The 22,040-nt window shown below is 38.4% G+C and overlaps 1 protein-coding gene across 1 annotated transcript in view; it reads left to right on the forward strand.

Annotated features, from left to right (window-relative positions):
- MORC1 (MORC family CW-type zinc finger 1) overlaps window positions 1-22,040 on the forward strand; it is a 292,206-nt gene that overhangs the window by 167,144 nt on the left and 103,022 nt on the right. Inside the window, exons 16-17 of the mRNA XM_006873316.1 lie at window positions 3,517-3,622; window positions 8,493-8,631. Coding sequence (XP_006873378.1) covers window positions 3,517-3,622; window positions 8,493-8,631 — 245 coding nt within the window. The remainder of the gene's footprint in view (window positions 1-3,516; window positions 3,623-8,492; window positions 8,632-22,040) is intronic.

Raw genomic sequence — 22,040 nt, forward strand, 5'->3', positions numbered from 1 at the left:
ACAAAGCCGTTTGAACTGCAAGGTCGGCAGTTCAAGCTAACCAGCTGCTCCTCGGAAACCCTATAAAGGGTCGCTCTGGGTCAGAATTGACTCCAAGGCATTTAACAACAACTGTGTTTGGTAGAGTCCTGGTGTGGCGCTGTGTGTTTATTGCCAGATTGCAAAGCCGTTTGAACTTCAAAATTGGCGGTTCATGGTCACCAGCTGCTCCTCGGAAACCCTATACAGGATCGCTATGGGTTGGAATCTACTCGATGACATTTAACAACAACAACAACTGTGTTTGACACCAACTTTTGGTGGTTCAAGCTCACCAGCTGCTCCTTGGAAACCTTATACAGGGTAGCTATGCATTGGAACTGGCTCGATGGTACTTAACAACAACAACAACAACAACTGTGTTTGATACTTAGTTGGAACCTAGCCATTGACTACTCAGTGAATTAGTAATGAACAAATAATAAAAAATAGCACTATTATAATGAATAAACATGTTGTTGCTGTTCTTAAGTACCATCAAGTCAGTTGCGACCCATATCCACCCTTATAGGATTTCCAAGGAACAGCTGGTAAGATTGACCCCCACCAAGATGGATTGGCAAAGTGGCAGCATCAAGGGACTCAAGTGTGGCAACAATTGTGAGGTTGGCCCAGGGCCGGGCAGTGTTTCATTCTATTGTGCATAGGGTCACTATGAGTGGATACCGACTCGATGGCACCTAAAAACAACAATGGGAAAAACATTGAATGATGTAGAAAGCATCAAAAGAAGATGGAAGGAATATACACAATTACTGTACCAAAAAGAAAGGGTCAGTGTTCAACCATTTCAAGAGGTAGCATATGATCAAGTGCCAATGATCCTGAAGGAAGAAGGCCAAGGTGCATTGAAGTCATTGACAAAGAACAAGGCACCAGGAATAGATAGAATACAAATTGAAATCTTTCAACAAAGTGAGGTGGCACTGGATGCTTTGGACATATCATCTCAGGAGGCACAAGTAGCTTGAGAAGGATATCATGTTTGGTAGAGTGGAGGGTTGGAGAAAAGAGGAAGACACTCAATGTGATGGATTGGCACGGCACAGTGGTGGCAATGATGAGGTAGGATATGGCAATTATTGTAAGGTTCGTCCAGGAGAGGGCAGTGTTGTTTTTTTCCTGTTGTGCATAAGGGTACTATGGATTGGTACCAAGTCAATGGCACCTAACAACAACAACAACCTGACATTTAGAAGGTATACTTGAGGGAATTAATGACAGAATAAAAAACAATTCTGTATTAAGATGTTAGAATACAATCTCCAGTACCTGAGAGCTTTATGAAGTGGACAAATTAGTTACTTAACCTCTCTCAGTCTCAGTTTCCTCATTTATAAAAGGAAGTTAACACTTGTAGCTACCTTACAAAGTTATATGAGAATAAAATTAATGATTTAGTGTAAAATTTTACTAAGTCCTAGGATACTGCTTATCACTGTGGGATTTTTATCCTCATCATTATTATTAACTTTGTTGTTGTTAATTGCTGTTGAGTAGATTCCAACTAATAATGAACTAGTATAGGGTTTCTGAGGCTGTAAAACTTGGCTGGAGCAGAAAGCTGCATCTTTCTCTCAATAAGCAGTGAGTGGCTTGAACTAGTGACCTGTGGTTTTCAGTCCAGTGTTCTTCTTACAGAGCCACATGCTCCCCTTGTTATTATTAATGTTATTATGTCATTTAATCCTCATAGTAATCCTTTGAGGTCAATTACTATGTAAGCAGCCTGACAGTGAGTGTTGGAAAGGTAAATGTAAATGTTTGGTAACAAAAGGAGGGGAGTGGCTGATTTTGCAATCCAGGAGAGGAGATCCCTGGAGCCATCAAGGGAGAAAAGCAAAGTGCAAAACCCTGTCTGGGGAAGCAGTGAAGCTAGGGATGGAGGCATAGACGATGACGTGGACAGAAGGCATAGATGATGACGTGGACAGAAGGACAGCTGGGGACTCTGAACTCATGGAGTGACAGGGGCTGTGTGCTGGCGATCGAGGGGCAAGTGTGTGGGGTATACCCTTTGATTATTTGATGATGCATGCAGGTGATTGTGATGATTGCAATGAAACAAAATATGATAGGATGAATGTAAAGATAATGTTCACCTATGTAAACTAGCACATAATTCACACACAAAAAAAAGTACTGTTAAGCAGTTGCAAGTGATTCATTTCCAACTCATGGTAACCCCATGTGTGTCAGAGTAGAGCTGTGCGCCATAGGGTTTTTAATGGCTAATATTTTGGACCTAGATTGCTAGTCTTGACTTCTGAGGCACCTCTAAGTGAATAAAACCTCCAACATTTCTGTTAGCAGCTGAGCATGTTAACCACTTCTACTACCAAAGAATTCTTAAGCATAATCGCTTTTTACAGATGATAATACTGAAACATATAGAAGTTAAGTAATTGGTCAAAGATGATAGGAATTTTAAGTGAGAGAGCTGAGGTTCAAAGTCAAAACTGATGGAATACCAAATTCAATTTCTTAATCACTTTGCAAACTGCCTCTCTCTTGGATGGAAGTGGGTCTGGAGGGAAGCCATGGTCAAATTTAAGTATAGCATATAGAAAAGGGAGTCCTGGTGTGGCACTGTGGAATAAATCACTGGACAGCAATGTCAGTTTGAACCACAAAGTTGGCAGTTCAAACTCATCAGCTGCTCTTTGGAAACCCTATCCAGAGTTTCTATGAATTGGAACTGACTCAAAGGCAAGTAACAACAACAGAGAAAGTAGTATGCATTGATCCTAATGAACAAGGTTAGACTAAGTGGGGGAAATGGACACAGATTTCAGAATCTGTAAGCTGGACAGTGGAAGGAGAGCAGAAAATAGTGCAGGGCAAGGAAAGGTAGTAAATGATTCATAGAGCTTGATTTTCTTTATTATGCTAGTTATATGGTTGTAGACCAAAAGATGGTGGTATCGGCAGATGGATTATTGTTGTTGTTGTTATGTACCATGGAGTTGGTTCCGATTCATAGCGACCCTGTACAGGGTTTCTTAGGCTGTAATTCTTTACGGGAGCAGAATGCCTCATCTTTCTCCCGCGGAACAGCTGGTAGTTTTGAACTGCTGACCATGAGACTAGCAGTCCAATTTGTAACCACTACGCTACTAGAGCTCCTTATAGATCTAGAGAAAATGGGAGATACATGTTAAAGGTACTCTTAATGTGGTTTAGGAAGAAGTAGATTGGTATCTATTAGTTAAGGTGTTTTTGCTACAAAGCAGCAGAAATTAACTGGAGGAAAACTTAAACTATAATAATAATCGTTACTATTATCATTATTTATTTTCAGCATATCATAGAATCCTAGAGTAGTTTTATTGTTGAGTGTATAATGATATGTGATCAAGCTTTGACTTGTCTGGATCCAGAGACACCCTTACACTCTTGGTAAATTCAAACTGACATCTTACTATAATTAACTCATTTCTATTGTGGTCTATTTTGTGTATGATTTTGTTTTATCAGATCTTTGCCTCAAGTGGAGAGTCTTGCCTTCCAATGCTAATTATCAGGAGAAAGAATTTCTTGATATCTGGATTTGTGCTAATAATCCTAACCCCTTGGAAAACAGGTAGATATGACAGAGATTTCTAAAATCTGTTATCCACTAGAAAATATCAACTATAAATGGATTTTACCTGAGGAGGTGCCATTTCTTCAATTTTTTTCTAGTTATTTGCTACCCTGGGGAAGATGTCTCATTAGTGTGTATTTTTCAACAAGATAAAAGAGACCTAGGTGCAACTATTTATAGACATTGCCGTATAAAGGCTTTGCACTTCCACTGGTGGAAGACCATGACCCAGTGTTTAAGAATGGTGACTTCCAGTTCATTTTCACATAGCTTATGCCCTTATCATGCTGGAGTGTTACACAGAGGGTGTCTCCAGGGGCACTGACTGTTAGACCATCTGCTTTTCCATTTAAGTCATATATTGATTTTATTGCCTTGTGCTTTTGGAGGAAGCAGTTCAGTCTAAACAGTAAAAAGACTAACTCAATATTGATGGATGTCAGCATTGTTCCCAACCCTTTTGAACTAACTTTTTTTTCCCTGGCTGGGGGTGGGAGGTGTGTTTTAATGCTCCCCTTTAACAAAGGCTTTCCCATGGAATCCCTTCTAAGTCCTTCTGCCTGGGTAAGTGGATCAATATTGCTAATATAAATATTATGGTAATGGATCCTATTTGGCTATTTATATCCAGCCCTGAAAAAGAGTAATAGAGAGAAAACATACAAGGAATGAGCTAACAAATTGCTGCTGACACCTCTTCCATCTGGAGTCTCCAGGTCAATCCTACTTAGAAACTGAAGAAAAATGTCAGAGGGTGCTAAGAATTCACATGGCCCAGGGACTTTTCAAACTTTTCCCCCTTTTGTTTTATTGAAGCAGAGTCCACTTTTTGTTTTCAAATGAAGTTTCTCAGTACCCACATAAATAATAAAATAGGTCAATGCAGAACTGTCCTAGTTGAATTGGATGCTGGAAACCTGGTTGCCATGTTCAGTTCCTATTTCTGTTCCCTACTGAGAGAAAACAAAAAAATGTTGGCAAACCATGTCTCCTATATCCCTAACTCGGTTGAGTTCAATAATTCATTGCAATGGCCACACAGAACTCAGACACAATACTCATCATTGTGGGATTGATTAGAGAAGTTAACAGGTTAAAATTCAGAGTCAGAGACATTGAGGGCACAGTTCTTCCAGTCAGGACAGCCTCACCTCTGCCATGCCCACAGGCAGGCCTAGCTCTAACGCTCAGCCCCTTGGCCTAGTCTCTGCTCTGAAATGTTCAAAGCTTTTCTAGACTGCAGATAAATGCCCACCGGACATACTGATCTACCATAGCCTCATCCTGAAGGCACTCAGCTCTAACTCCATGGGTCAGCAGGCACTCCACTTTGCAAACAAGCTTCCTGCCCAAAGTCACTGAACTTTACTTGCTCTGTGGGCTAGGAAGCACACTGCTCTGTCTTGTGATCTGACTCATTGTTCTGCTGTTTTTCTACCACTCCTCAAGCTTTCTGTCTCTGCATCAAGAGTCTCTATGTTCAGGGATATCCTGGTCCAAAGAATGTGCACTATTGGTTCTTCTTTATTCACTAATAGTAGTGAATAACGTAAACTGTGACCATACACATGGACCTTACCAGATGGAATACACAAATTAGCTATATTTGTGGTAAAAGATGATGGAGAAGCACTGTACTACCAGTCAGAACAAGCCTAGAGGCTTACTGTGGAACAGACCATCAACACTTTATATACAAGTTCAAATTAAAGCTGATGAAAATGGAAACTAGTATAATAGAGTCAATGTATGACCTTGGGTACTGTTCCTGCTGTTAAATGCCATTAAGTTGGTACTGTATAGGGTTCTGTGGAGCAGCTGGTGGATTGACTAGTGGGTTTGAACTGCTGAGCTTGCAGTTAGCAGTCCAGTGCCTGTCCTAGAGCACCACATCTGGACTCCAACCTTGAGTATATCCCACCTAAATTTAGAGACTATCTCAAGAATGGATTTGACTTCAGTCTTTAGTATAGCTTCTATCTCATCATAAAGACAATAAAAAAACACCACACTTGGACCAATAAGCATCAACATGGTAAATATAAAAATGTTTGAAGTTGTCAAGGATTTCATTTAACTTGGATCCATCATCAATGCCCATGGAAGCTGTAGTCAAGAAATCAAATGATGTATTGCATTGGGAAAATATGCTGTAAATACACTTGATTTTGTTGTTGAGTGTTGTCGAGTTGATTCTGACTCATTGTTGTTGTTGTTGTTGTTAAGTGCCGTCGAGTCGGTTCCGACCCATAGCGACCCTGTACAGGGTTTCCAAGGGTGTAAATCCTTACGGGAGTAGAAAGCCTCATCTTTCTCCCGCGGAGCGGCTGGTAGTTTCGAACCGCTGACCTTAAGGTTCGCAGCCCAATTCGTAACCACTACGCTACCAGAGCTCCTTATAGTGACCCTTTATAGGGTTTTTGAGGAGCAACTGGTAGGTTTGAACTATCAACCTTGTATTTAGCAGTGTGGTGCTTATCCTACAATGCCACACCAGGATTCCAAAAACGTTTTAGAGTGTTAGAAAGTAGATGTCATTTTGGGGACTAAGGTGCACCTGACCCAAGCCATAGTATTTTCAGTCACTCGTATGTATGCAAAAGATGAACAATGAATAAGCAAGATTAAAGTAGAATTTAGTCTTTAAATGATAGTGTTGGTGAAGAACATTGAATATACCCTTGACTGCCAGAAGAGTGAGGAAATCTACCTTGACAATATGTTCCTTAGAAGCAAGGATGGAAAGTCTTCATCTCGTGTACTTTGGACATGTTATCAGGAGGAACTAATCCCTGGAGAAGGACACCATACTTGATAGAGGGTCAAACCCCAACTTGATGGACTGACACACTGGCTGCTACAATAAGTTCAAATATAGCATATATTGTGAAGATTGGTGAGGACTAGGTACTGTTCTCAATGTGTTGTACACAGGGCCGCTGTGGGTTTGCCTCAACAGTATCTAACAATGACAACTTAAGAAACAGATATCAGTATGCTTCCATTATGTTCATGATCTGCATTCATATGCATTAAAATAGTATAAAAAATATACCTTATCACTTGACTAAACCCAAAATGACTGAATTTTGAAAAGGGTGTTAAAAATGGCTGCATTTCTTATGCATATTAAAATTTAATGCATTTCCAAAACGCTTAAATGAAGACATTGAATGGATTGAGTGTTAATAAAATACTTGAGTTTCTTTTTTCTTAATAAAATATTAAATGTCTCAAAGAAATAGAAGCCTGTCTGGGCGCCACCCCACAGATGTCTTCAAATGAACCCTGTGGGTGGCTGTATATATAGTAGTTGTACCCTGAATTTGTTTATCTAGAATTTTTCTTTGAAAATAATAATAACAAACACAATATGTGGGTGGAATTAAGCATTTTTTTCACAGTGGTAACTGAATTTTATTGTAGTTATTTTACTCTTCTTTGTTGTTAAGAAGCAAGAAAAATATATTTTGCAGCTCTGAAAAACAGAAATAGTGGGTTTGATCTACTTCAATTTTCCCTTTCTGTTTTAGATGAGAGAAGGCCACCTCTAGCCCCAACTGCCTCTGTATGCATAAGACACATTTATTTTCTATAGATTTTGTCCCTATTCTTTATGACACCTAAGTAGAACTTCTTATCAGTAATACAAAACATTTTTTCCTAGGGCAAAATCTCTGGATGTTGCAAATTGTTAATATATTAGACTGCTGTTTGAAGTTAGAGGTGTTAGTTCACCAAGAGAGGCCTCAGAAGAAGGCCCTGGTACACTGCTTTCAGAATGAATCATCTGTTGAAAAGCTTGTGGAGCATAGTTCTGCTCTAACATACACAGGGTCACTAGGAGTTGGGTTCAGGCTGGTAGCAACTCTTGGTGGCGGTGACATTCTAGAGTAGGCTCAACAACTGCCCTCAACATTTTGCCCACAACCTCACATTCCCAGCCATGCCTAGAACCAAAGCTGTGTCCACTTCCTCTCCATGTCAAGCTTCCAGAACAAGGTGGACAATATAATATTTAACTCTGCTTGTGACCCAGAATGTGACCATGAGACCAAAAGTAAGAAGAAAAAAAAGAGGACTTACACCATTTAAACCATATCACAAAATTCATCCATTACTTTTTTGTAACTAGGAAACCCTCATCCATAGCCTGTTGAAAATTATATTTATATATAGTTTTACATGATTCTTAAGGAGCTCTGGTAGTATAGTGGTTACAATTCAGGCTGCTAATCTCACGGTCAGCAGTTCGAAACTACCAACTGTTCTGCAGGAAAAAGATGAGGCTTTCTGCTCCTGTAAAGATTTACAGCCTCAGCAACTTATGAGTCAGAAGTCAGAATCGACACCATGGCTCATAACAATAACAACAACAATATGATTCTTTAATATATTTATTATTGACCCACTAATGATTAGAAACAGTGTTAACATGGAAACTGGAAGTAGAGTGACTGCTAAAAGCAGATAAACTGAGAGTTACAGGGAGCTTGGGGAGGATGTGGCATTCCTGGTCATTGGATGATATGATGAAGGACCACCATGGCCGTTACCAAGCATTGATCTGTGTCCTAGTAGTTGCCCATTTTCACAGTGATCCTGGGTCATCAAGCAAAAGATTCATGTGGCCATTTTGTTCTAGTTTAGAGCCAAAGTTATTTGATAGTTTTTAAGAGTTACATATGAATTTCTCATGGCAACCATATATGTGCAGAATAGAACTGTGCACCATGCTTTTCTGTTGTGTTTCAATTTTGGACATAAGATATAAATAACTTCTTGTGGAAATAAATAATCTTTTGCAGACTATAAATAGTTTTTTATTTCCTCCTGATCTCATATCTTGTACTTTTTGACTATAAAGTTGTCATCAGAAGGAACAGCTACCTTCCATTCCCCTGGGTACCATAAGCACAGTATCACCATCAAAAAATGAAAAAGAGAAGCAACTTAGAGAGTTGGTCCAAAGGTATCATGATAAATTTACAGACCAGCAGTCACAGGTAAGTTATTCTATCCTTACTCTTGAGCTGTTGATTTTACATATAAAATGAGCAATAAGGTTTTCTTAAGTTAATTGTATAACCTCGATTTCCATACTTTAAAATTTTAACCTAAATACTGTGTTCTAGGTTAGGATAATTGCTCCATTGTTACAGAGATGGAAGCAGATTTTTTTTTTTTTTTAAGACATTGTACATGTGTGTCATGAATTACCACTTTTTAAATGGTCTTTCATGCTTGGTTTCTGATAGATAATCAGTGAAATGTCTTGGGTAATCAAGGTACCTTTGCTATCTAAAACTGTTAGACTACACTTGAGGATTTGTGCAAATAATTATGGACTGGCATGGCCACAAAGACCACCACATCAGCTAACCACAGGAAGAGAGGGTGTTATTATTCAATTATCCAGGCATATTGGCTATGCAATGAGGTCAAGCAAAAGTCCTGGACATGGACATCCCATGGGCTTCCTGATTGCCAGAAGACTCTGCGTTGGGTAGGGTTGCACACTTCCTCAGGGACATGGAAGCGTTACATTGAGAAACTTCCCAAATCTTGCTCTATGTCTTTCTTTGTTAATAACCTTTCTGATTAAACTAAATAGGTACTTATAAGTATAACATAAGCCCAAAACTCATGGCCATTGAGTTGATGCTGATTCATTACAATAATTATTGTTGTTATAAAGTGCCTATGAGTCAGTTCTGACTCATAGATACCCTGTATAGGGTTTCCAAGGAATGGTTGGTATTTATGAACCACCAACTTTGTGGTTAGCAGTCCAATGCTGATCCTACAGTACCACACCAGGACTCCATACTAACTTGTTGTTGTTAAGTGCCATCAAGTTGGTTCCCACCCATAGCAACTCTGTATAAGTTTTCCAAGGAGTGGCTGGTGATCTTGAACCTTGAGCTTCAAAGCGACTTTGCAGTCCAGCACATTAACCCAGAGTGCCACACCAGGGCTCCATACTGACTCACAGCAACCCTTTAAAAGTTTTCTGAAACTGTATATCTTTATGGGACTAGACAGTCTCGCCTTTCTCCTGTGGAGCACATGGTGTGTTTGAACCCTATAGTTAACAGCCCAATGCCACAGTGCTGCTGAATTCTGAGAGTTGTTCCAGTGAATCATTTATCTCAAAAATGAACAACAGGAGTCAGCAAGTCAAAGGTTGGGGCCTTGAACTCCCCATCATGCTTGTGGAAGTTATCTTAAAAAGGTAGTGGGAAACGAGTCACAAATTTGTGGCCATCAGGACAGAAGATTGGGTGTTAGGTGGACTTCCCAAGCTGGCATTTAGTATCTGCATAGTTGGCATTGTAAAGGACTAGGATCTTTAGTTTTGTGAACTCTGACCTAGCTCCAGGTGATTAGAGTCAGAGGTGCACAACATGGGTGGTTTGTTTGATGAATGGTGGTGTTTTAATTTGTGAGATCCAGTGCAACTCTGAATGGCTGGGGTCAAAGAGAGTGTCACTTGGATGACTGGAGATGAGGATATAGAGTGTGAAGATGAGGACTGGATGCATTTTCATGTGGGTTAGGCACATTTTGATACTTAATATGCAATGCTGTTAAGTGTCATCAAGTCCTTGCTAGCTCATAGTGATCCTGTATAGGGTTTCTGAGGAATGGCTGGTGGTTTAAACTACTGACCTTTTGGTTAACAGTCCAGTGCTTATTCTACAGCACAACACCAGGACTCATAATATGAGTATAAAAAACTGACAGCCGGATTTAGTAACACAGACTCATCCTTAATGTAAATGTAATATCTAAACAAAACAATATGTGAATTAGGGAAATGTATGTCCACTCTATAGATGAATATAATATAGGTCTGTAGAGGTTAACCAAGATTGGGTATAAGGTCTGTATAACACCAAAGGTTAGAATGTATTTATTTCATTATTCTTCTTCCCTGACAGTGGATTTTTTAAGTTAAAAAGTTGTTGTCTTTAAAAACACTAGCCTATTAATATATAAACTCAATATCAACATGGTACTGCAAACCAACATCAGCTGTTCAAACCCACCATCTGCTACTCAGAAATCATACAGGATTGCTATGAATTGGAACTGACTCAATGGTGCTTAACAACAACAAGTTTTATAAATGAAACATTATTGTTGATAAACATAGGTAACCATGACAATTTCAAGTGAAAGAAAAGGCATGAGGAAATACTGCTTTAATTTCTTAACTAATAAAGTAATTACATCTGAATGTTTACTACATAGATTTAGCAGCCATGTTCAGCATGGTTTTCAAAACTCTTGGAGTGTCTGGTTTAATAACAGAGGTCAAAATTAAAGGTAATTTGAATAAAAGTCACAGCCAGCGATTATTTTAAATAAATCAACAATTAGGTAAAAAATCTATTGTGGAATGTTTTGAAACAAAACAAAATTAAAATATCTCACATTTATTCTTTCTTTACCACTTTTGAAGGCATATGACACATCCTGAATGGATTTTATCAATAACACCATCTCGGGAGTTTGTTTTTTTAAATATAAAAAAGGAGATCTAGAGTGCAGTTGGTTAAGTGTTGGGCTGCTAACTGCAAGGCTGGCAGTTCAAACACACACTTGCTCTATGGGAGAAAGATGAGGCTGCCTGCCCCTGTAAAGATTTACAGTCTCATAAAGTCTATAAATCCTGTACAGGGTCACTGTGAGTCAGAACTGACTGACTCCATGGCACATAACAACAACAACAAACTCTAAGGAGCAGTCCTACTTTATCCTACATAGTTGCTCTGAGTCAGAATTGATTTGAAGGCAGTAGGTATAGATATCGGAGTGACCCTTTGTTATGAGTAGTGCCGATCATGAAGTCTTAGACTGTTGTTTGTTGAGGAGTGAATGCTTTATTCATCATGAAGGTGGAGATTTGATACAGTTGATGGAGTAATAGATTTGAGCCATCAGTTCTATTTATTGTTTCATTTTTGGTAGTTGTTTTTTCATAACAATATAAGCCAGCTTTATCAATTCAGTTGCTTACAAACATAAACTACGACATTTAACAGTATTTTGGACATATTATCAGGAAGCACTGGAGAAAGACATGAGACTGGGTAGAGTGGAGGGTCAGTATAAAAGATGGATTGGCACACTGGCAGCAGCAATGGGCTCAAACATAACAACTGTGAGAATGGTACAGACTTGGACAATGTTTTGTTCTATTGTGCATAGGGTTACTATGTGTCGGAGTTGACTCAACAGCACATAACAACAGCAACAACATGTGACAGTGGGTTTGGTTTTTGGTTTGGGACATAGGAATCTACTTTCATTAGTTAAAGGACATAAGAATTATCACTATCCTCCTCTATACCCTTTTGTAAAAATAGTTCTTGCATTTTTAACATACTTGCCAATAATTAATGGACCCTGCTTGTTAAGCGTCAAGTAACCACAGATAATCAGTTATTTTTGAAGTGTTCACTAAGCATACATTTCCCCTTGTATCTGTTATGCTAGGCAGTATGGAGAATACAGATTAACTGTGATACCAGAATGTAAGATCCATGAAGGATTGTTCATTGTGAATCTGTATTAGTAAAACAGTGTCTAGAATATATATATAAGTATTCTATTAATGCAGACCTGGACTATAAGTTGGTTTGAACTGCTAGGTCAGTGGTTCAAGCTCACCAGCCACATCTTGAAAACCCTATGCAAGATCGCTATGAATCGGAACTGACTTGACAGCATTTAACAACAACAGCATGAAGAGTTTTAGGATTTCAGTGGTGATTTAATGGTAGAGTTCTTGTCTTTTATGAAAAAGACTTGGGTTCGATTCTTGACCACTGCACTTCTGGTACACTTGTGTGTTATGATGCTGAACAGATTTCAGTAAAGCTTCTAAACTAAAATAGACTGGGTAGAAAGGCCTGGTGATCTACTTATGAAAATCAGTCATTGAAAATCCTATAGATCTCAACGGTCTAATCCCATTGTACATGGGGTCACCACTTGTCAGGGATGACTTGGCAGCTAACAATGACAACTATAAATAATACATATCCTCAGATAATATATAGTTTTTGTGGAAAAAAAAGAGAATGAATAGCTATTTAAAAGTTAGCTAAGTAAGGAGGGGAGTGATTAACTTTTCAGTCTAGGAGTGGAGGTCCCTAGGACCATCAAGGGAGAAGAGCAGAGAGTGGGACCCTACCCAGAGAAGCAGTGATGTCTGAAATGGAGCCAGAGATGATGACGTGGAGAGATGGAGCAGCTGGAGACTTTAGATCCAGAGAGGGAGAGCAACTGTGTGCTGAAGACCTGGGGGTACGGGGGAAGGATTGCATGGAGGGGATTGTAACCATGGCAATGAGACGATATACGATAGAATGAAATTAAGACTGATGCTCTCCCATGTATACTGTCACATGATTCACAATAAAACATTTAAGAAAAAAAAAAAGTTAGCTAAGTGCCATCCAGTCATTTCTGACCCATAGTGACCCTTTGTACAACAGAATGAGACACCACCCATTCCTGTGCCACCCTCAGAATTGCTGCTGTGCTTGAGCTCAGTGCTGCTGCCACTATGCTAATCCATCTTGTTAGGAGTCTCCCTCTCCACTTTAAGGATGATGTCCTTTGCCAGGGGCTGGTCCCTCCTGATAATGTCTGAAATATGAGAGATGAAGTCTGTCCATCTTGGCTTCTAAGGAGCATTCTGACTGTACTTCTTCCAACACAGATTTATTTGTTCTGCTGGCAGTCTATGATATCTTTAAAATTCTTTCCCAGCACCATAACTCAAATGTATCTTCTATGGTATTCTTTATTCATTGTCCGACTTTCAAATGTATATGAAGTATTGAAAATACCACGGCTTGGGTCAGGTTCACTTTAGTCCTTAAGCTGATATCTTTGCTCTTGAAAATTTTAAAGAGCTCTTGTGCTGCAGATTTGCCTAATGCAATACGTCAAGTAATTTCTTGACTGCTGCTTACGTGAGTGTTGGTGGATCCAAGCAAATGAAGTCTTTGTCAACTTCAATCTTTTCTCCATTTATTATGATGTAATGTATTGGTCCAGTTGTGAGGATTTTTGTTTTCATGACATTGAGGTGCAACCCATACTGAAGACTATGGTCTTTGAGCTTCATCAGTAAGTATTTTAAGTTCTCTTCATTTTCAGCAGACAAAGTTATATCATCTACATATCGTAGGTTGTTAATGAGTTTTCCTTCAATCCTTATGCCAAGTTCTTTTTCATATAATCTAGTTTCTTGGATTATTTGCTCAGCATACAAATTGAATAAATACAGTGAAAGAATACCACTCTGTCATACTCCGTTCCTAATTTTAAACCATTCAGTTTCTCCTTGTTCTGTTCAAATGATTTCCTCTTGGTCTTTGTACAGGTTCTCCATTAGCACAATTAGGTGCTCAGGAATACCCATTCTCCACAATGTTATCCATAGTTTTTCATGATTCACATAGTCAAAAGCCTTGACATAGTCAGTAAAGCACAGATAAACATCTTCCTGATGTTATCTGCTGTCAGCCAACATCCATCTGATAGTAACAATGATACCTTTCATTCCATGTCCTCTTCTAAACCTGAATTAGACCTCTTGTAGTTTCCTCTCAATGTACTGTTGCAGTCATTTTTCAGCCTTTTGTAAAATTTAATTTGCAATGTGATATTAATGATATTATCCCATTTCCACAGTCATTGGGTCACCTCTCTTTAGAATAGGCACCAGTATTTATCTGTTTCAATCAGTTGGCAACAACTTAAAAGACAATACCAATTCAATACTTAATTGAACTGATGCTACAAAAGCTCATTGATAAGGAGAGAGTGAGGATAATTCAGTCAAAACAAAATTCACAGAAGAAATGGAATTTAACTTGGGTTTTGATGTCTACTTAGGGTAAATAAAGGGAAATGGAAAGGGCATTCTCTATGAGACGGGCAATAAAAATGATGACTTTGAGAAAAGTACTGACTTTTTTCTTCATTGAACCAATCTTTTAAATTTCATGCTATCTTTATGGATTAAAAAAAAAACAAAACAAACCTCAATATTTGAGTGGCTTATGACTACGAAGTCGGTTTGAGCTGCAAGATTAGTAGTTCAGGCTCACCAGCTGCTCCTCAGAAACCCTATGCACAGTTTCTAAGGATCGGATCAACAACAATTGATCTTTTGAAAACTGTGTTACTCATTATAAAATATTGTCATTGATGCAAAAAAATCTAAACTGTTACATCAATTCTCCTTTTCACAAAAATAATCTATGAAACTGTTCAAAGGCTATTTGGATGAAAACATATGCAAATCCCCCCCATCATCCTTTAAGAAGAAGCTTTGTTAGAGAATGACATAGATAAAGTATCTACACTACACCCAAGATGTTACCCTACACCATATAGTCATACACCGTATTAGTGTGTAACAAATGACAGAGTCAAACTTCTAGGAGCATTACCCTCAGGATGGCCTGTCTAGAGAAATCTCACCATGAGTCAGGAAGCAGTTCTACTGAAAGAGGGGTTAGATCTTATCCTCTAGTAGAAAGTAGAAAGAGACTTCTTTATATTACTTAACCTCCAAAACATTTCAGTTAGATACATCCATTTAAGCAAAAGATGATTTTCAAAGAAGTGAAATAACTTGGATCTAGTTATATCACTCTACTTTACATGGTGAATTTCTGTGTAATTCCACTATTATTTTGCTACCAGTCCCATAGGATTAATACAGACAAAAAGGACATAAGATTATTTTCAAAGGCAGCAAACTGATCAATTGCAAACCATGTTTGTTCATGGAAATATCTAAATTCAGTACACCTAACAGAAAAGCTCTAATTCAAGATCTTTCACCCTTGGTGCATTTTATAGAGTAAATGCTCTGCCCCTCTTTCCCTCTCCCCGCTGTGTAATTGATAAAGTTCTGCCAACAAGCCAAGACTCTCTTTTAAAGTGTGTTTCTTTAAAAGCCCATTCTACCCTTTCTTCTTTCTGAGTGGATGAACAAGTAATCTGTGCCTACTTCCTTGTTTTTGCCTCACTCTTCACAACCTGCAATTTTCTATACCAAGTAATAAAGTGCCACCTACTGGCCAAACTGTGAAGCATTACCATTTTTATTGTGTAGCTCTTGATTGATTAGCTCTTTATACACATATTATCCGAGGAATTTTGTTTTGTTTTGTTTTCAGTAAAGGCAAACAATAATTTTGAAACTTTAAATAGATTTATTAAATTCCTCTACAAATGAGAAATTTAAATTTTGATACTCCATCCTTTTCTATCACTTTACAATTGCATTTCTCCCTTCTGTTATATGACTCCTGGCATGGCGCTGTGGGTTGATGCGCTAGACTGCAAAGCCTTTTGAACTGCAAGGGCAGCAGTTAATGCTCACCAGCTGCTCCTTGGGAAACCCTATTCAGGGTAGCTATGGGTCAGAACCAACTCAATGGCACTTAACAACAACAACAACAACATTACATTACATTACATGAAGGCATACTCTTTGATCTTCATCAAAGTGATTCAAGTCCTCTTCCCTTTCAGCAAGCAAGGTTGTGTCATCTGTATATGATATCTGTTCTTGATCATATACTATGTCCTGAAATGTTTGAATGTCAACCAATTCTTTCTGGTACACTCTGTATTCTTTGCTTCTTCTTTTGACGGTTTCTGCATTATTCAGTGTTTTTCCCATAGAATCCTTCAATATTGTATGTCAAGGTTAAATTTTTTCTTTAATTCTTGCATCTTGAGAAAAGCTGAATATGTTTCTCCCATTTGGTTTTCTAACTCCAAGGTTTTGCATATATCATTATAATACTTTATAGCTGTCATCTTAAAATGCCTATTGAAATTTTCTGTTCAGCTATTTTACTTCATCATTTCTTCTAATCACATTAGCTTCTCTACATTCAAGAACAAGTTTCAGTCTCTTCTGTCATTAATTTTTCCTGTTTTCTAAGTGTCCTTTTGGTTTCTTTACATGTGATATCCTTGTCACCCCACAACTCATCATTATTGTTCAGTGTATCAAATATATTCTTGATTTGGTTTCTAATGAAGGTTATTCTTTGGCTCTTGTGGAGTTGTTTGAATTGTCTTTAGCTTCAACCTTAACTTACATATGAGCAATTAATGGTCTGGCCCACAGTTGGCCACCCCTGGCCTTGTTCTGATGAATGATGTTAAGCTTCCTCATTGTCTCTTTCCACAAATGTAGTCGATTTGAACCCACATATTCATAGTGGTTACAAATCGGGCTGCGAACCTTAAGGTCAGCAGTTGGAAACTACCAGCTTTTCCACAGAGAAAGATGAGGCTTTCTGCTCCCGTAAAGATTTATAGCCTCGGAAACCCTGTTACAGGGTTGCTATGAGTTGGAACTGACTCCTCGGCACACAACAACAACATCCCATTCAGGGAGATCTATGTGTATACTCATAGTTTTTGTTGTTAAGAAAAGGTAGCTCGAATAGATAAGTCATTGATTGGTCTTGCAAAATTCTATGTGGTTTTCATTATTTCTGTCACCAAGATCATATTTTCCAAGTACTAATTGTTCTTCTTTATTTCTAACTTTTGTTTTCCAAAGACCAGTAAATTACTGGTACATTTTCATTGCATTATTGATCAATTTTAGGTGGTGCTGTAGGATAAGCACAAAACTATTATGCAAGGTAAGAAGTTCAAGCCTACCAGCTGCTCTATGGGAGAAAGATGAGGTTTTCTGCTCCAGTAAAGATTTACAGCCTTGGAAATCCTATACAGGGTCACTATGAGTCAGAACCAACTCGATATCACTTAACAACAACAGTGCAGAAGTTGTTAAGTATCTTCTATTTTTTCATCCTTGGCATTAGTGGTTGGTACATAAATTTGAAAAGTAATCTGATTAACTGGGCTTCCTTGTAAAATATTGGATCTTATCCTTTCATTGACAGTGTTGTACTTCAGGATAGATCTTGAAATTTTGTTTGTTTGTTTATGAGTGCAACGCCATTTTTCTTCAATTTGTCATTCCCGTCATAGTAGATTATATGATTGTCTGATTCAAAATGGCCCAAGCCAGCACAATTCAGCTCACTTATGCCTAGGATATCTATCTTTAAGCATTCCATTTCATTTCTGATGACTTCCAGTATTCCTTGATTCATACTTCCAACTCATGATTTCACATTCTGATTATTAGTCAATATTTGTAGCTGTTTCCTCTCATTTTGAATCATACCACACCAGCAAATGAAGGTCCTGAAATCTTTACTCCATTCACATTATTAAGACTGAGTCTACTTGGAGGAAATAGGTCTTTCCCAGTTGTATTCCGAGTGCCTTCCAACATGAGGGGCATCTCTTCCAGTACTGAATCAGACAGTGTTCTGCTGTTCAGTTTGTTATGCCCAGAATTCAGGGTCCCCAAAGACCACCAAGGAGCCGACATCGATGCAAGTGCACAAGGGTTGTTTATTCAAGCTCGATCCAGGACTCCACCTGTATCCGACACAGCGAATTAGGCATAGAGCCCCGAGCTCTTTGTCTGCAGGGTTTTTATAGAGTTTTCAAACAAGCTCAGGTTTCTCAGCTTTACAATCTTTGGATTGATTAACAATTGGCAAACTATGAGATGTTACAGTTTAATTGGTCAGGACTGGTGGTCTTTGCTCTTAGGCTAGGGCAAAGGAAAACATCTGGCCTCCGGCCTTGAGCTGCCTGGCTATTTATACATATATCATTTTCTTGGAGCTAGAGGACGTGCTAAAGCTTATATACGAAATGGATTCTTCTCTTTGGCCCAACAAGTTCTTTTCTTCTTCATCTGCTTTAGTGTAGAAGCTCCACTGAAATTTGCATACTATGGATGATCCTACTGGTATTTGAAATACTGGTGACATAGCTTCCAGCATCACAACAACAGTCACCTCACCATAGTACAAAAAATGGGACAGCTGAGTGGTATAGTTTTGTTGTTGTTTGTGTTGTTAATTGCAATTTAGTTGGTTCCAACCCATAGCGACCCTCTATAGGGTTTCTGAGGAGCGGCTGGTGAGCTTGAACCGCCAACCTTGCAGTTCAAACCGACTTTGCCATGCAGTGCATTAACCCACAGCACCACACCAGGACTCTGACATAGTTTTAGATATATTTTATTTAGGCTTATTTGATAACATTATCAATACAATGAATATGCTCAATCATTATAAGACAGATCATAACTTCATTTAAAAATTTTAAGCCTTTTATTTTCCTATTTGTAAGTTGTTATTGTTGTTGTTAAGTACTATAGAGTTGGTTCCAACCCATAGCAACCCTGTATAGGGTTTCCATGGAGCAGCTGGTGGGCTTGAATTACCCACCCTGTGGTCCAACCTGACCTTGCAGTCCAGCACATTAACCCACAGAGCAATACCAGGACTCCTATTTGTAAGTAAGGTTAATAAATAGCTTATTTGTGTAATTAATATATTGTACAGTATATGCCCTTTTGTTTATGTATGCTCTAGTTATTTCTGAATTAATATTTTCTAATTTTCTTGCCAACATGGTATATAGTCCAGAATCTATAAGGTGACTTTAGTTGCCTTTTTAGCATTAACGTCTTATATTTTTCATGGTGCTTTTCCTGCGTTGCCCCATGCTGCTTCTACTTGTATTCTACTTTCCTGCCTCTCAGAGTGTCCTTATTCTTACATTCTGTATGGAGTGGATGGCCTCTGACCCTTCTCTCAGTTTCAAGATCCAAAATGAATGCCAGTTCTTTTATGAAGTCTTCTTTCATTTCCCTAATGTCTTCTTCCTTCCAGCTCCCATTGTTCTTGATGTTTGTCTTTCTTAGAGCCCATAGTCCTACTTCTTACCTGTTATTGTAGTTACTTCTGTGGTTTACTTGTCTCCCAGCCCAAGATTATGCATTAGTTTCCTAGGGTTGTGATAAGAAAGTACTATGCACTTGATGGGCTTAAACAATAGACATTTATTCTTTCACAGTTCTGAAGATTAGAAGTCCTAAGCATGTGTTGGCAGGGTCATGCTCCATCTAGAGGTTCTAGGGAATAATCATCCCTTGCATATTCCAGTTTTTGATGAGCTCAGATATTTGTTGGTTTATGGCAGCATAGCTCTAGTAATTGCCTTCTTCTTTTGTATGTTTTTCTGTCATTGGATTTAAGATTCACCCTTAATCCAGGATGTTGTCATCTGCAGATCCTTAACTAATTACATTTGCAAAAAAACATATTTCCAAATAAGGTCATGTTCTGAGATTTCAAGTGAGTATGAATTTAAGGAACCCTTACTCAGCAATTCAATGAGATAATTGATGTATAAAAATAGTTGTGAGGTTGGCTATGAATATAGATGTTTGTGATAAGTCAGAACTGACTCAATGGCACCTAACAATAATAACAATATTCATCATACTGTTATACTTTTTTGAAAGAAGAGACAATGTATTTTCATCTTTTTGTACCTTCCATACAATAGGCACTCACGAAACAATGAATGAATAATGAAAGAAGCAATGAATTTATGCAGAATTATTCACAAAAAGACTCCCAAGTAAATACTTTTTATTTTATTGGATTTGTTGACTCTAAATAGGGTCAATTTACTACCTTCTGCATATGCTATTGAAAACCAAAACACATTTATATTTGGTCAAAAGAAAATGCTGCATTTGGACAGGAATATAGTGAGTACATTTGTATTTCATTTGTTATGTTCAGTTACAGCATCAAATGAATAGCCTTTGTAAAATTCCATGGCTCTTGAAAAGGAACTTTAGCAATAGTTTTCTGTTCTTTTGCAGTGCTTATGTGCACAAAAACTGAAATAGTATATATAATCTGGCAATTCCCACATTGGTTGTTTTAGTGGTAAATGTAGAGCAAAAGAAGGCTTGCTGAATTTTTAGCTCTGTTTTCCAAATTGATATGGCATATCTGAATACAACTTTGTAATGAAGAATATGAATGCATTTCCCCATTTAGAATTTAATCTTTTTAATGTGTCGTTATTGTGTGGGATGTTGAAATTTCAAATCTGTATAACTACAGAGACAGATGCCTTAGAAAATATATTTATTCATCAAGAGGACTTTTCAGCCTCCTTACATAAACTGCCATAACTTCAAATTTATGACACCTAAAGACCCTTGTCTAACAAGAGGTTATTATGCTCACTGTAGTTGAAATATTTTACTTTATTGTTCTTGCTACAATGATCTCATTTCTCTATTGTGATGCATTGCTTTTCCAAAAGGAATAAAGCAATATATTCACACATATGGGGCCTATGTTTGTAGTATACTAAATGAAATGTTAAAGGAATTGCTTATAAATAACTAGAAGTTCCTTGAAGGCTGGTATCACATGTCTTGTTTCTGTGTACCTCTCACCCCTTCACCTGGCGCGGTTGTTGGGCATGTGTTATTGTTAAATGCTGTCTAAACAGTTCGGCCTCTTAGTGACCTTGTACAGGGTTTCTGAGTATGTAAAGCAAAAAGCCTCATCTTTCTTCCACAGAGCCATGGGGGGTGGGGGTGGGTGGGTTAGAAACAATGACCTTGTGGTTAGCTTTCCAGTGATTATCCTACAAAGCCACCAGTGGTTTTGGGTATACTAGATATTCAACTTTTAAGTTGGATTGCTTCTCCATATCATTTTCTTCCACCCACCTATCTGTCAGTTTTTTTGTACCGTGGTGGATTGTGTGGTACTACGATACTAGAAGTTGTACCATTCATATTTCAGCGTCACCTGTAGTGAACAGGTGTCAGTGGAGTTGCCAGACTAAGACAGACTGGGAAGAAAATCCTAATGATCTACTTGTGAAAATCAGCCTATGAAAACTGTATGGAGCACAGCAGAATGTTGTTTGATATAGTGCTGGAAGATGAGCCCTCTCCTCGCCCTGGGTTAGAAGGCACTCAGAAGACATAGTCTGCAATAAAGGGGGCCAGCCATCCCTCCCCCAGCACTTTATTAATCTGACTTTGATAATTCATTGCATGGCCACACAGAATTCCGACACCATACTCACAGTTATGAGGTTTATTTGGGGGGTGGGGTGGTTAACAAGTTACAATTCAGGGTCAAAAATGCTCAGGCACAGGTCTTCTAATCAGAACAGCCTCTCCTCAGACATGCATGGCCACAGGCAGGCCTTGCTCTACCTTGACAGTGTTACGAAACCCTTTGAAGGCTGCTGATATAGTCTCACAGGGCACACCATTCCACCATAAGCCTCAGCTTGAAGGCACTTGGTTCTAGCTCTATGGGTCAGCAAACCTATCTCCCTCCAGTTAAGTTCCTGATAGCATCCCACTCTGCATGCAAGTCTGCTGTCCAAAGTCACTCAGCTTTACTTGCTCTGCAAGCTAGGAAGTCCACAA

The sequence above is a fragment of the Chrysochloris asiatica genome, unplaced genomic scaffold, assembly GCF_000296735.1.
Source record: "Chrysochloris asiatica unplaced genomic scaffold, ChrAsi1.0 scaffold00236, whole genome shotgun sequence".
Classification (NCBI taxonomy): domain Eukaryota; kingdom Metazoa; phylum Chordata; class Mammalia; order Afrosoricida; family Chrysochloridae; genus Chrysochloris; species Chrysochloris asiatica.